Source organism: Protopterus annectens, chromosome 6.part1, assembly GCF_019279795.1.
Source record: "Protopterus annectens isolate FY-2018-M chromosome 6.part1, PAN1.0, whole genome shotgun sequence".
Taxonomy (NCBI): Eukaryota; Metazoa; Chordata; order Ceratodontiformes; family Protopteridae; genus Protopterus; species Protopterus annectens.
Window position 1 is genome coordinate 122,307,541 of NC_056738.1, and position 12,958 is coordinate 122,320,498.

General features: G+C 37.7%; 1 protein-coding gene across 1 annotated transcript in view; it reads left to right on the forward strand.

Moving 5' to 3' along the window:
- Positions 1-12,958, forward strand: part of LOC122805263 (rap guanine nucleotide exchange factor 4-like) — a 1,439,269-nt gene that overhangs the window by 58,788 nt on the left and 1,367,523 nt on the right. The window contains exon 4 of the mRNA XM_044075352.1: positions 10,124-10,245. Coding sequence (XP_043931287.1) covers positions 10,124-10,245 — 122 coding nt within the window. The remainder of the gene's footprint in view (positions 1-10,123; positions 10,246-12,958) is intronic.

Genomic DNA, 12,958 nt, shown 5'->3' on the forward strand with positions numbered 1-12,958 from the left:
AAGGGACGTTGTACTCTATAATGGGTCTAATGAGTGTCGAATAGAAGGGAACAATGACCTCTTTTTTCCTGGATGAGAACCCCTTTGTGATGAGGTGTGCCATGTAGAAGGATTTCCTGACTACTGTGACAATGTGATTATCAAAGGAGAGACTACTGTCCACCTGGGTTCCAAGGTCTCTTATCACACATTTGGTGTTAAGAAGACTGCCGCCTGTGTGGTAGTTCATGGGTACAGAGTTTTTACCAAAGAGGATAACAATGCACTTTTTGGCATTGAGCTTGAGGCCATGGCTCTGACACCAGGCATCTGTCTCATTGAGGCCCTTCTGTAGGATTCCCACATAATTTGGGGTCTTGACTATAGCTCCTAGTTTGCAGTCATCTGTGAACTTCATTAGCCAGGGGCCTTCTGTGTTACCCTGTACTTCAGAGAAGTAGATACCAAACAGGAGAAGTCCCAGGACTGAACCCTGTGGTACTCCACTTGTCACTGGTTTGAAGTCAGATTTGGAGTCTGCAACTTTTACAGTGTGGGTTCTGTCAGTGAGCCAGTTGGCAACCCATCTTGTGACATAGGGATTTATACCTAGTTTAGTGAGTTTAGCTATAATTCCAGAATGGGGGATGGTGTCGAAAGCTTTGGTGAGGTCAAGATAGGCTGTGTGAACCACCTTACCCTCATCTACGGCTCTGGTGACTGCCTCAAAGAAGTCAACCAGGTTAAGGAGGCATGATATGCATTTCACAAACCTGAACTGGGTAGGGTCCACAGTTTGGAGGCTACCAATGTCTTTGCTTATGAATTCCATGATGATGATGTGTTCCATGGCCTTGCAGACCAGGCTCGTCAGGCTAATAGGGCGATAGTTCCCAGGATCAGTGGTGGCTCCCCCTTTGTTGATTGGGATAACTGTTGCTGTGTGCCATTCAGTGGGCACAAAGCCTGATGTGAGGCTATGATTGAACATGGTGCTTAGGTGGGGAGCCAGTTTGTTCTGAAGTTTGTGTAAAACACAGCCTGGGATGTTGCCCAGTCCCATGGATGCTGTGTTTTTCTATTTAGAGAGTGCTGCTTTTACCTGTAAAGTTGTGATTACAGGGACTCTGCATTCTTCCTGTATAGATATGGGCCCTTTAGGGGGTGAGAGGGAGATAAAGTTAGCACTGAACCTATTTGCCAGGATTTTGGCAATATCGGTTGGTTCTGTAATTTTTGTGCCATTGTGCTGCAACTCAGAGCAGATCTGGTTGTTGCCATTGAGATTCTTGACATAGCTATAGAATGCTTTGTGGTTGTCCTTAGAATCAGTGGCAGTCTTGTTTTCATAGCTAGCTTTGGAGGATCTTATAAGGGATCTCAGCTTCTTGCTGAGACTGACCAGGGAGCTCCTCCACTCATGAGATTTTACTCTCTTTTGCAACAATTTCTTCCTTCTGTTGTAGAGTTTGTTTATGGCAGGGGACCACCAAATTGGCTTCCTTTTTTTGGAGGATAGCGTCTTGGTTCTGTTTGGGATAGCACGATCCATGCACTTGTGTAAGTGCCTATAGAGTGCATTTGTGTAGGATTCAGCAGTTATAACTGTATTGTCCATCTGCATGGGTGTTATGAAGTTCACCACTTCTGTCTTAAGAAGCATGAAGTTGACTTTGGAGAAATTTTTTACCGTGGTTTCCTTAATGGGGGGTGGGATGTGGATATCTAGGGTGATTAGCTTATGGTCGGATCTGACCAATGAGGAGTTGACTTCAGGTGTGGAACACTGGTCACTCATGTTGGTAATGACTAGGTCTAGGATATTGTTGCCCCTGGTGGGGTGTGGATAAGTTGATCCAGGGCATTGGAATTTATGAATTCCAGAAAGCGCTGAGCGAAGGAGTTGGTACATGAGTAGTTTTCCCAGTTAATGGTGGGTTAGTTAAAATCGCCCAATATTAGGGTGTTTGGTTGAATAGAAGGGTTATCTGATTACTAATGATACAGAGTGGTCAAAAGAGAGTGAGCTGTCAAACAAGGTGTCAAGACATCATATTGTTGTATCAGTTTGGTATGGGGTGCTGGCTCAGTTATAGGTTAAGTGTGGATTTTTTTGCCAAAATCAAAAATCCTACATTTTTTATATTTGGTTTTAGCCCTTTTCAGTGCACCATTAGATTGTGCAGTTTAGTTCTTCTTACAAAGTCGACATATCAAGGGGTGATTTGACTGTCATGCCCAGCTAGCAATCACCAGCAAATTTCATTAGCCATAGGTCAGGGTTAGAAGTTTGGAGATCAGAGATGTATATCCCAATATGGAGTAGCCCAACATTGATCCATGAGGTGCACATTTGTTACTTTTTTTGCTTTCTAAGGTAATGCCTGCTATTTTGACTATGTGGGTTCTATCTTTTAGCCAGTTCCCTGTCCATTTTACCATGCATGAGACAACATTTTGATCTATTTTTGTTTATCAGTACTCAAATGTATTGCTTGCATGACTGTCTTGAAAAAATCACTATTTATGAGCAGACATGATCTTTTATTTACAAAACCAAACTGCTATGGGTCAAGATGTATAAAATATTTTCATGTTGCACTTAATGAAGTCAGATATAATGTGCTTCATAGCCTTGCAGATTAAGCTAGTCTGACTGATTTCTGTACTGTTTCCGATAAACAAAGTGGTGGTTCCTCCCTTATAGAGGGGCATTACAGCTGCTATCATTCATACTTCAGGAACATACACAATAGCTAAACTTAAGTTTGCAAGGCCATGTTTGGCCCTGTTTATTATACAGCCAGGTAGGGTTTCTTGTTTCACTGAACTGATATTTTTGGATTTTGCGACAACACAGTTAAGACATGCTCCCTTAAGATCTTAGGTGGTGTTAAGGATTCAGGAATTTGTGGAGGTTTGAAGGCTGTCTCTGAGATGACCCTTGCATAAAATGTTTCTGCCAGTATATTAGTTAAGTCCTTTGGGTCAGAGAAAGGGATACCATTTTGGATTATTTTAGACCACTGTTGTGTATTAATTCTTAAATTCATAAAGGGGACACCATTTTGGATTAATTCAGACCACTGTTGGGTATTAATTCTTACATTCATAAATGGGATACCATTTTGGATTAATTCAGAGCACTGTTGGGTATTAATTCTTGCATTCATAATGCAGCTAAAGCAGTACTTGTTTGATTCTTTCGGCTTTTCCTATTTAGGGGTTGCCACAGTGGAATGCCAGTCCGCTTATGATTGGCAGTAGATTTTTACGGTGCCAGGGTACCAACCTGACACCCAACCTTCAACGAAGGCACACCCATTCACACATGCACCTACTGTCATGTCTTTAAACATCACCGAACCACGGGGAGGACATGCAGACTCCACAGAGAAGGTGCTCCAGCCGAGAATCAAGCTGGAGAACCTCTTACTGTGAGGTGACAATGCTAACCGCTGCACCACTGCGGCCTGTCACTCTCCGCAAAAAAAAAAGGTATACAGAGGTTTATACAGAAATAATTTTGTAATGAAAAGAATTAAGATTGGCATTAGGTTGTAAAGTCTGCCACTACTGTTTTCAATTATTTGAAATTCAAAAGATCAGCATGACACACCACACTTGAAGACTGACAACACATTAAAAAACAGCAATGAAATGGCACTTTTAAGAACATAGTATTCACTTATACTGGATTCATATTATTGGATGCCAAATAGGCATGAAATACTATCATGAAGTAATATGCAAGCTCTCTGCTTTCGGAACCATGGGTTTATGCTGGATACAAATACGCTGTTTGCCTTCTTGTCTTATATTGTCCGAATTCCATATGACTGGCAAACAAATGGAAACATGCCTTGATCAAATGCATTACTATCCCCAGTGAATTTTTTAATCTGTGTGTTTCATACCACATAGGTTTGCTGGACAGTGAGTGAGCCTTAGTAGTGTTAAGCAGTTTATGATCAAAACTCAGATGAGAACATTTAAACTTGATGTTAAGTTCTTGTCTTTTCGATGTTTCTCAAGTCATATGCAATGTGGCTCTGTGGGTAGTAGATTGGTGATAAATGCTGCAGGTCTGTGACAGGCAGCCTGTATTAAAATGATGCAGCTGACAGGTTTGTATGTAATAGGACACCATATAGATATTTTGGCAAAAACAGTGCCTTGATAAGTTTGAGATGCAAGTCATTCAAACAGTAGCTAATCTTTATTAGTGAGGTTAGGATTTTGTCCTGTTTGAAGTGATTAAAGTCAGAGTATATTCTTCAAAATTTAGATTATCACCACAAAGAACATCCATGTATTTGGTTGGTTTTACATTTTCTGTGACAATTTCATTGAAAGCTGTGATTTTAAATGTAATTCATCTGTGTCTACATCTTGAACAAGGAAATAACTTGCACTTTGTATCGCTTGCAGTAAGTAGGGGTCCAGTTAATTGCAGTTGAAAGTGCTTCTCTAAAAGTCTGCTGAGCAAATGAATCAGCCTGAACTGGTTGCAGTAGTGCTGTATGTTATTGACAAATAATGTAAAACATATAGGGCCTATATGCACCTCTGGTGGAGGCTGTGCACCTGACAGATTTGAGTCTGCCTATTTTACTAGCTAGCTATGAAGGTAGCTGTCAAATGACTTTAGTCAGTGGGTGTTTCAGAGACAACTAGAAAAACAGCAATAACTATTTCATTGTTAAACTCGGTGATTGTAGTATTGGAAAGAACGGAGCAATTTATATCTATCTTTCTATGTATCTATATTTATAAATGTGTGTGATGTGTGTATGTATAAATATATATGTGTGTATATATATATATATATATATATATATATATATAAAAACACGCGAGCACGTGCACACGCGCACGCACACACACACACACACACACACACACACACACACACACACACACACACACACACACACACACACACACACACATTATCTTTATTTGTGTTGTCTTCTCTGCTATGAGCCTGAAGAAAATAGAGCATAGAGATAAGGCTTTCAGTATGTCATGATATCCTAGGATCTTTTAGGTCACTAAGAAGTGATTTTTTGGGCTTAGCTCGGGGTTTAGTTCAGGCTCTTGACCTTCCAGTTTAGCTGTTTTTGCTAAAAGAAAAATATATTCTTCATTTTCCTAACAGGCTCAAGATTTTTTAAACCACAAAATGATTGTAAAGAGACAAATTCTATTTTGTCTTATCAGGTTTCTGGTTCAGATTTGGAAGAGAGTGTGGCTTCTGTCAGTCACTTTGAAGGATTCTTTCTCTTTGAAACTATTTCCAAAATGAACCAATTGTTTCATTGGGAACATACTTATATTCTACTGTCCTTGAAGAACTATTATCATTTAATTCAACTGGATTTTTCATAACCTACACCTAATTCCTTATGTTCTTTCAGTATTGGAGGATGTTTTTGTCACATCCTGAAAACTGCCTGACATTCAGCCTTCTGCCCACAAAAAAGGAAATAGATTGTATAAAGTGATTCAGTCTTATAAGTTTTTATACACTCATCTCAGATCAGACCCAGAGGCTATTGTTCTAGTGAACCCATTTGCTGCTAAACATTTGGTTAAAACCAGTCCCTCTCCTTCTGATAAAAATGGGAAAGATTTGATAGAGTTGGGAAAAAGTGTATTCCTCTGCAAGACTTACTTTTAGAATTCTCAACTGACAAGCTCATTGAAGTTTATACTTGCCTTTTTTGAGGACATGTAGAATATTATGGCATCTGTTTCCTGTTCTAAGGAAAAAAACTTATTTGTCTAACTTAATTGCTGCTTTGTCCAAAGTGGCTACCCACAGATTGAAATGGGATTATAATTCTGCTGCTGCCATTTCCATGGCTGATGCCACTGGAATTAGTATGAGGAGATTTGCTTGGTTACATTCTCAGAAATTGTCAGAATATGCCAGAGTTGAAATTTTGAATTTTTCCTTGGATAGAGAGTTGTTTCATATGTATATACTAGACCAGTAGCTGGGAAGACCACAAAAAAGCCTGGCAAGCTAACCCAATGAATAGTTGCATGAGTTAGGATCCCCATTCAAGGACTGTAATGCTGCATACTTCAGGAGTGAAAGTATGATTTTCCACACAGTCATCCAGAGTAGTTTTGAATGCAGTCAATATGTTGCATTACTTCATGTGTAGAGGAAACTTATTAAACGAAAATGGGGATTTGTTGGGTTAGGAACTTATCTCGCTAGCATGTTATTTTTATTTGTCAGTAAAAGTTAAAGTCTTTGTTGTGGGTAGTCATGGTAGTATTTGTTTTGCATAGGTATAGAAGTTCAAGGAGGGTTGGGTCCTTCATGGTTCAGAAGGTCATACACAAGTCTCTAACAAGTAGCCTATATAAGATTGAATAGAGTGAGAGTTCTTTTAATGCATCAGCATAGCTAGCAGTGTTTAAACCACTAATTTTCTTGGTCAGAAATCTTTGAAGTCTTTCAAGTTGGACAAGACTTTTACAGAACTACATGCCAAAGGAGGCATTATATTCAATGATGGGTCAGATGAGGGAGGTATAAAGAGGTATTTTGACTTCCTTACTCCTAGGAGATATGCCCTTGGAAATTAACTGGGCTAGGTAGAAGGGATGCCTGTCTATGACTGAGACATGATAGTAAAAAATAAATAGTTCTTGTTAAAAGTACACAAATTCCTGATGACTGAGTTGATTTTAAGGAGGGTGTCTTTATTATGGTATAAAGTGTGAAATTTGTATGCAGAAGAGGTACCCTAACTCTTACTTCATAAACCCTGTCAGTGAGCCTGTTGAATATCTATTGGATGACCTAAGAATTAATGCTATGCTCTGTAAAGCTGTTGATAATACTTGTAAGGAAAATTATATCAAAGGCCATAGCTAGGGCCATATAAGACGTGGATAGCATGGCCCATGTCTATGGCTTCAGTGAACTAATCATACCAATTGATTAGACTGGGTACATAAGACTTATCTTTAACAAAGAACCAGACACAAAGGCGCATGTACAGAACAAAAGAAGTTCACTAATTAATAATGTACTGCATGTCTGTCCCTACTGTGTTTAAGACTGCAGAACTTATTGGATGTTAACTATATGTTGACTATCTGTGGATTTTAATATTAAAATACAATTGTCGATAATTAATTTCAGTCTGGACACTTTATTCTCCTGTGTCCCTCTAGACAACAGTTGGGCACTACCTTTAACAACACCAAATTGGTTTGGAATGAAGGTTCCCAATATCATCATTGGTAAGATCTGCTATGATACATTCCATGATCTTAGAAATGATACTGGTGAGACCTATATGTCTGTAGTTACCTGGATCTGTGATGGCACCACCTTGTGTAGTGGAACCTCAGCAGCAGTTTACCAGGTGTCAGGTACAAAACTGGTGGAGAGACTGAGGTTAAGGATATTAAGGAGGGGTTCAGAAAAGCAATATTTAGTGCTTACCAGGAAGCAGCTATGTACATTGTCCAGATGCATGTAATGTTGACAAGTGAATGTTTACCATAATTTGTGTAATGAATATGTCAAAGAAATCATTAGCTTTTAAGTTACATGTAGAGATGTTTTTTAGGGTCAATGCTATGGCTTTATGTTTAGGCTATGTTGGAATATGGGATTCATTCAGTGAGTCATACCTCTCAGCTGTACAGATTTTCACAGAATACCCAGATTTTTGCCTCATGTTTTTGGTCTGTTCCTCATAAAAACTTTGTTTTTTGACAAATCACTGGGATGATTTAAGGATTAAAGTCAATAAATAATGGCAATCATTTCAGTTTCAGACTTCATATCCTTCAGAAAATGTATGGTAACACAAATCCTGTTATTCTAGCAGCTTTCTAAGTTTATAAGACCAATATTTAAAATGTGTCCCTATTTTTGGCCATTGCCCCCCCCCTCCATTTTGTCAGGCTTTGTCCAGATTTATTGCAGCAAGAGGTTGGGAGATATGGTCAGGAGATCACTGTTCATTTAGTGTCTTGGTTAAAATCATCTGCAAGAGACACGGTTTGAAACCTCTGCTGGTGCTGGCAGGTTGAAGCTTATCATTTTCTCTCAGCACACATTGACATTACAGCTGGTTACATTAAATACTGGAGGCAGAGAGAAAAGTCACCTGCATGAGAGTCGGATGATGCTGTCTTTCACTACAATGCTTTTGGCTTGTTGGCCTTCTTTCTTCAGCAAGTACCTTTTTCTTCAAATTTGCTCAGTGATCAGCATTTACTGAAAGAAGTGTTGAGGATAAATACTACTATTTAAGTAAGTTTTGAGAAATTGTCTTTACCTTTATATTTAAGATTTTCCATCCACATGTTTTTCAGCTGCAAAACTGAAATAAAGGTTATGTAGAGGTCACTGCATTCCCATCAACAAAGATACTGGGCAGGTGAACCTCCAGCAATGGGTAGTAGAAATATATCTGCACTTTATAGATACTGTCATTCAGGTGGAACAAATCCATTGTCATTTTACTGACATCTCTGACCACAAAATAAAGAGTAAAATGAATGTTCTCTTTTGATTATTCAAATTCATTCATACAAGATATATATATATATATATATATATATATATATATATATATATATATATATATGTGTATGTGTGTGTGTGTGTTTGTGTGTGTGTGTATATATCTGGATATAGTTACACATATATGCATATCTTACCAATTTAACCACTGTACCACCTTTTTGTATGTATGCTAATCCTAACCCTAATCCTACCCTTTTTCCTAAATCCAACCCCACAGAATACCTTATCAAAAACCCTTTCTGTTAAAGTATGACTACACAGGACAGACACACACACACACACACACACACACACACACACACACACACACACACACACACATTGCGCATGCACAATCGCACTTACAAAATGCTAAAAATATCACTTTATACAGCTCTTACACTAACTGTAACCAAGAAACACTTATCCACACTCTCAAAAACATTCACACATGCAAACACACACACACACACACACACACACACACACACACACACACATACACGCGCGCACACACACGCGCACACACATACATCACTCACTGTATCCCCTTACATGGCCTTTACTAAAACCCTGAACTGCAAAACCCCACCAAATCTTCACACAAGTACAGCTCACATACTAGAAAAACATTTGACAAGATGAAGTTTGACATATTCTGAGGTTAACAAAGGGACAGTTTGATACAAATTGATAGCAGTACTCTACCAACAAGATGAGCATTTGAGAGAGTAAACTCCAAATATATATGCACATTATTTATTTATTTGCTTCTAAATAGCTCCAGCTACAAGTAATAGTTCATATGAAGAAATGTTCTACAAACTCCATGAATGTCCTTTATGATAACACCATAGTAAATTTGCAGAAGAATTGGAAACTCTGTCATGTCATATAACATTTTGTCAAACCTTTAATTACTGAACATTCTTTGGTGAACTCTTGCATTATTGATACTTAATTTAGATATCTACTGCATTGCTGTAGGATCTTTGAACATTTATCTGCTAACTATATAAATAAGGAAAGTGTAAGTGGCTAACAGGGTCTTTAATATTATTTCTTGTGGTGCTGCCATGAGGATACAATACCATTTTGAAACCAAAGGCCAGTACCTATTACATCAAGTAAGTTGTATTTATAGATGAATAAAAGAAATGTTGCATATGATACTAAATAGTTGAAGGTGAATAAGCACAAGTACATGTAACAAAGAAGAGTCAACAGAACTGACTCTGAAGCAATAACAACTGTATGTATGGGCAACAGTTTAATATGGAAGATAAACCTGCATGCGCTAGCGGCATTTTTTTCAAGCAGTTATAATTGGTACTGATATAAATGACACATGATCCATCTTAAAAATATTAGAATGTTTCATACATGCAAAACTAATCATTAGCTACGGATGCATTGGAATATATAACTAATAGCCATGGTGTTCTATGATTTTATTATATCACTAGATATAACAGTATAGAGACTGTATAACTTGAACAGTTTTAGCATCTGTTGCACATGTTTCATTTAGATTTTGTTGGCACTTGGCAGCCATTGAAATTGTGTGTTTTAGCCACTCTGCTTCCTTTTTTACAGACAGTGTTGTGTTGGAACAGAACTTGTTGATTGGATGATTCAGCAGAGTCCATGTGTTCATTCACGTATACAGGCTGTTGGCATGTGGCAAGTACTACTTGAAGAAGGTGTTCTCAACCATGGTAATGTAATTTATTAACCATTAGCATGCTTAATAATTCACAACTACAAAAAGCAGATATGTGTACAGAGCTGATAAATAAAAAGCAAAGATAGGCAGCTATTAACTATTGCTTTATGGTAACACGAACCAATTAAAGTTGAGTTAGAATTTCTCTCCACACTGTGCAAGCCTTCTAACTTTATGCGTGTGTTTGCCCTAGTCATTATATCAGTCAATATATATGAGCCAAAAAGACAGTGCCATATGGTCTAGGTATGAAAGTATGGTTGTCATTATCTCAAAAGCTCCTACAATGCATAAAAGCAAAATGAACTTCATTAAAAGTTTACTATGAAACATCATATCTCCCTAAGTTGAGAGTGAAAACGTCAACTGTAGCATGTAAACTTTAACAGAAAGTTATATACCTAAAGATCACTGCACAAAACAGTGGCATACAGTAAAATCAATCATGTTTGCAGGGGGTACCCCCTGCATCTGCCAGTAGGGTGTGGGGGGCTTTGTACTCAGACTCTCAGTCCCTGTGTGTGTGTGTGTGTGTGTGTGTGTGTGTGTGTGTGTGTGTGTGTGTGTGTGTGTGTGTGTGTGTGTGTGTGTGTATATATATATATGTGTATATATATATATATATATATATATATATATATATATATATATATATATATATATATATATATATATATATATTTATATATATATAAATATATATAGAGATATATATATATATATATATATATATATATATATATATACACACATACATACATATACATATCTGTCTATATATATATATATATATATATATATATATATAGAGAGAGAGAGAGAGAGAGATAAATATTAACCTACAGTTTTACCAAGGTTGGAAAATGTTGAGAAAAAAGTGTTACAAACAAGAAACATACCACATTCATCATTACTGTCACTACTGCATAGCCTCAGCTGTTAAGGGTTGTTTCCTGCACAGTATATAACAGCTGGCCAGCTTCCAAAACTTCAAGGGAATCTTCCGTATGCAAAAATCATTAGCTCGAGCTGAGATGACTAAAAAGAGTGGTTTGGATGACAAGACCTCCAAAGATTTTCTTACACTGAAGAAGTACCCCTCTTGTGAACTCTTTTAAGATTGACAGCAAGCTAGCACTTTCCATTGCTGGGTAGATATGTTCCCTTTGGAGAAAAAAATCTTCCACATATACTTTTTTATTACAAGAAACTGAACTTTTTCTGTGAAAATATAAAGTTTAAGCTAGAAAACAGTATTTTTATTGATTCACATGACTTACTAACTTTTAAACAGGAGCATTACTTTTTACTATCAAAACCATCAATAAAAAACTAGGGTCACTTTACAGAATAAAAGCCTTCCTAACCCCTCCAGCTAAAATTGCCATAGCTCGCTCTCACCTTCTTTCAACTCTTCTGTATGCATCCCCTCTACTCTCGAATTTGAACAAGACTGTCCTTAACAAACTCTCAATTTGCTACAACCACATTGCCAGGTTTGCCACTGGGCTGCCTTTTAGGACACATCATTGCATCAATCTAAATCAGCTCGGTTGGCTTGAACTACCTAGCCTAATCCAGTATAACCAACTGATTATGGCCTATAAAATCCTGTATAATCCGGACAATACTCCTGCACTTAAAAATATTATCACCCCCTATAACAATCCTAGACCGCTTCAATCCTCTAACAAACTACTAATTCAGACTAGCAAAATTAATAACACAGCCGGTGATTCTCTCTTTGCAAACTCTGTAAGTAGATCCTGGAACTCACTTCCAGCTGATATTACCTTACTTTCCACCTTAGGTCAATTTAAAACTAGACTCGAACAACATTTGTCACTTAACTGGCTATGTCAATGTATCAAGCCTGGCTAACACGAATGTGTAAAAATCTGTTAACCAGTTTACTGTGTAATTTAATTTAATCCTGACTTGTGCTCAGGACTAACTTTAACCTGTGGAACTTGTTTAACTTGCTTACTTATGTAATCTCTGTAAATAATCTGTTTGTAATATGTAATGCTGGTATTATGTAATGCTGTATCTGCTTACCCTTGGAGCTTTTCTCCCCGGGCCTCCGCTGAAAATGGACATGCATCCAGTCGGACTATCCCGGTCAACAAATGTAAAATAAAATAAATAAAAAAAATACTTTGTGGAAAAAATACTTTGAAACTACTGTTTCTGGAGTAAATAGTTGTATTATTTTAATTTGGGGGCTGATGTAAGTGTTTAAAGTGCTTTTTACTGTATTTTTCAGTGGAAAAAGTAACTTTTTTATTACTTACCTCTTTTACTGACTACTACTCCAATGCTTCCCCAGGAATCAAACACCTTTTTCACTTAACCATAGAATAACTTACTGGTTCCTTGGTTCGTCCTTCTTTCAGCTACAAAAAGAAGAAAATTACTAAGCATTCTTTGCCACCATATCAGGCTGCTACAGTGCCTCGGCCACACCTGGATGACTGCTGCGGCCATTAGTGGTTCCTCAGATCATTCATATTTTTCTTTAGCTCCCTCTGGTGTAGTCCCTACAGTCACCATGGACCAGGGTTAGACATGTCTTCTGCCACTGTTGGAGTGCCCCTGGTGGGCTAGAGAGAATCACTCATCAAGCCAGACTGCTATGCCTATCTTTAGGGAAAAGTGAGTCTGCTTCTTTAGCATTTCCTGTTATAAAGAAGCAAAAACTTTGG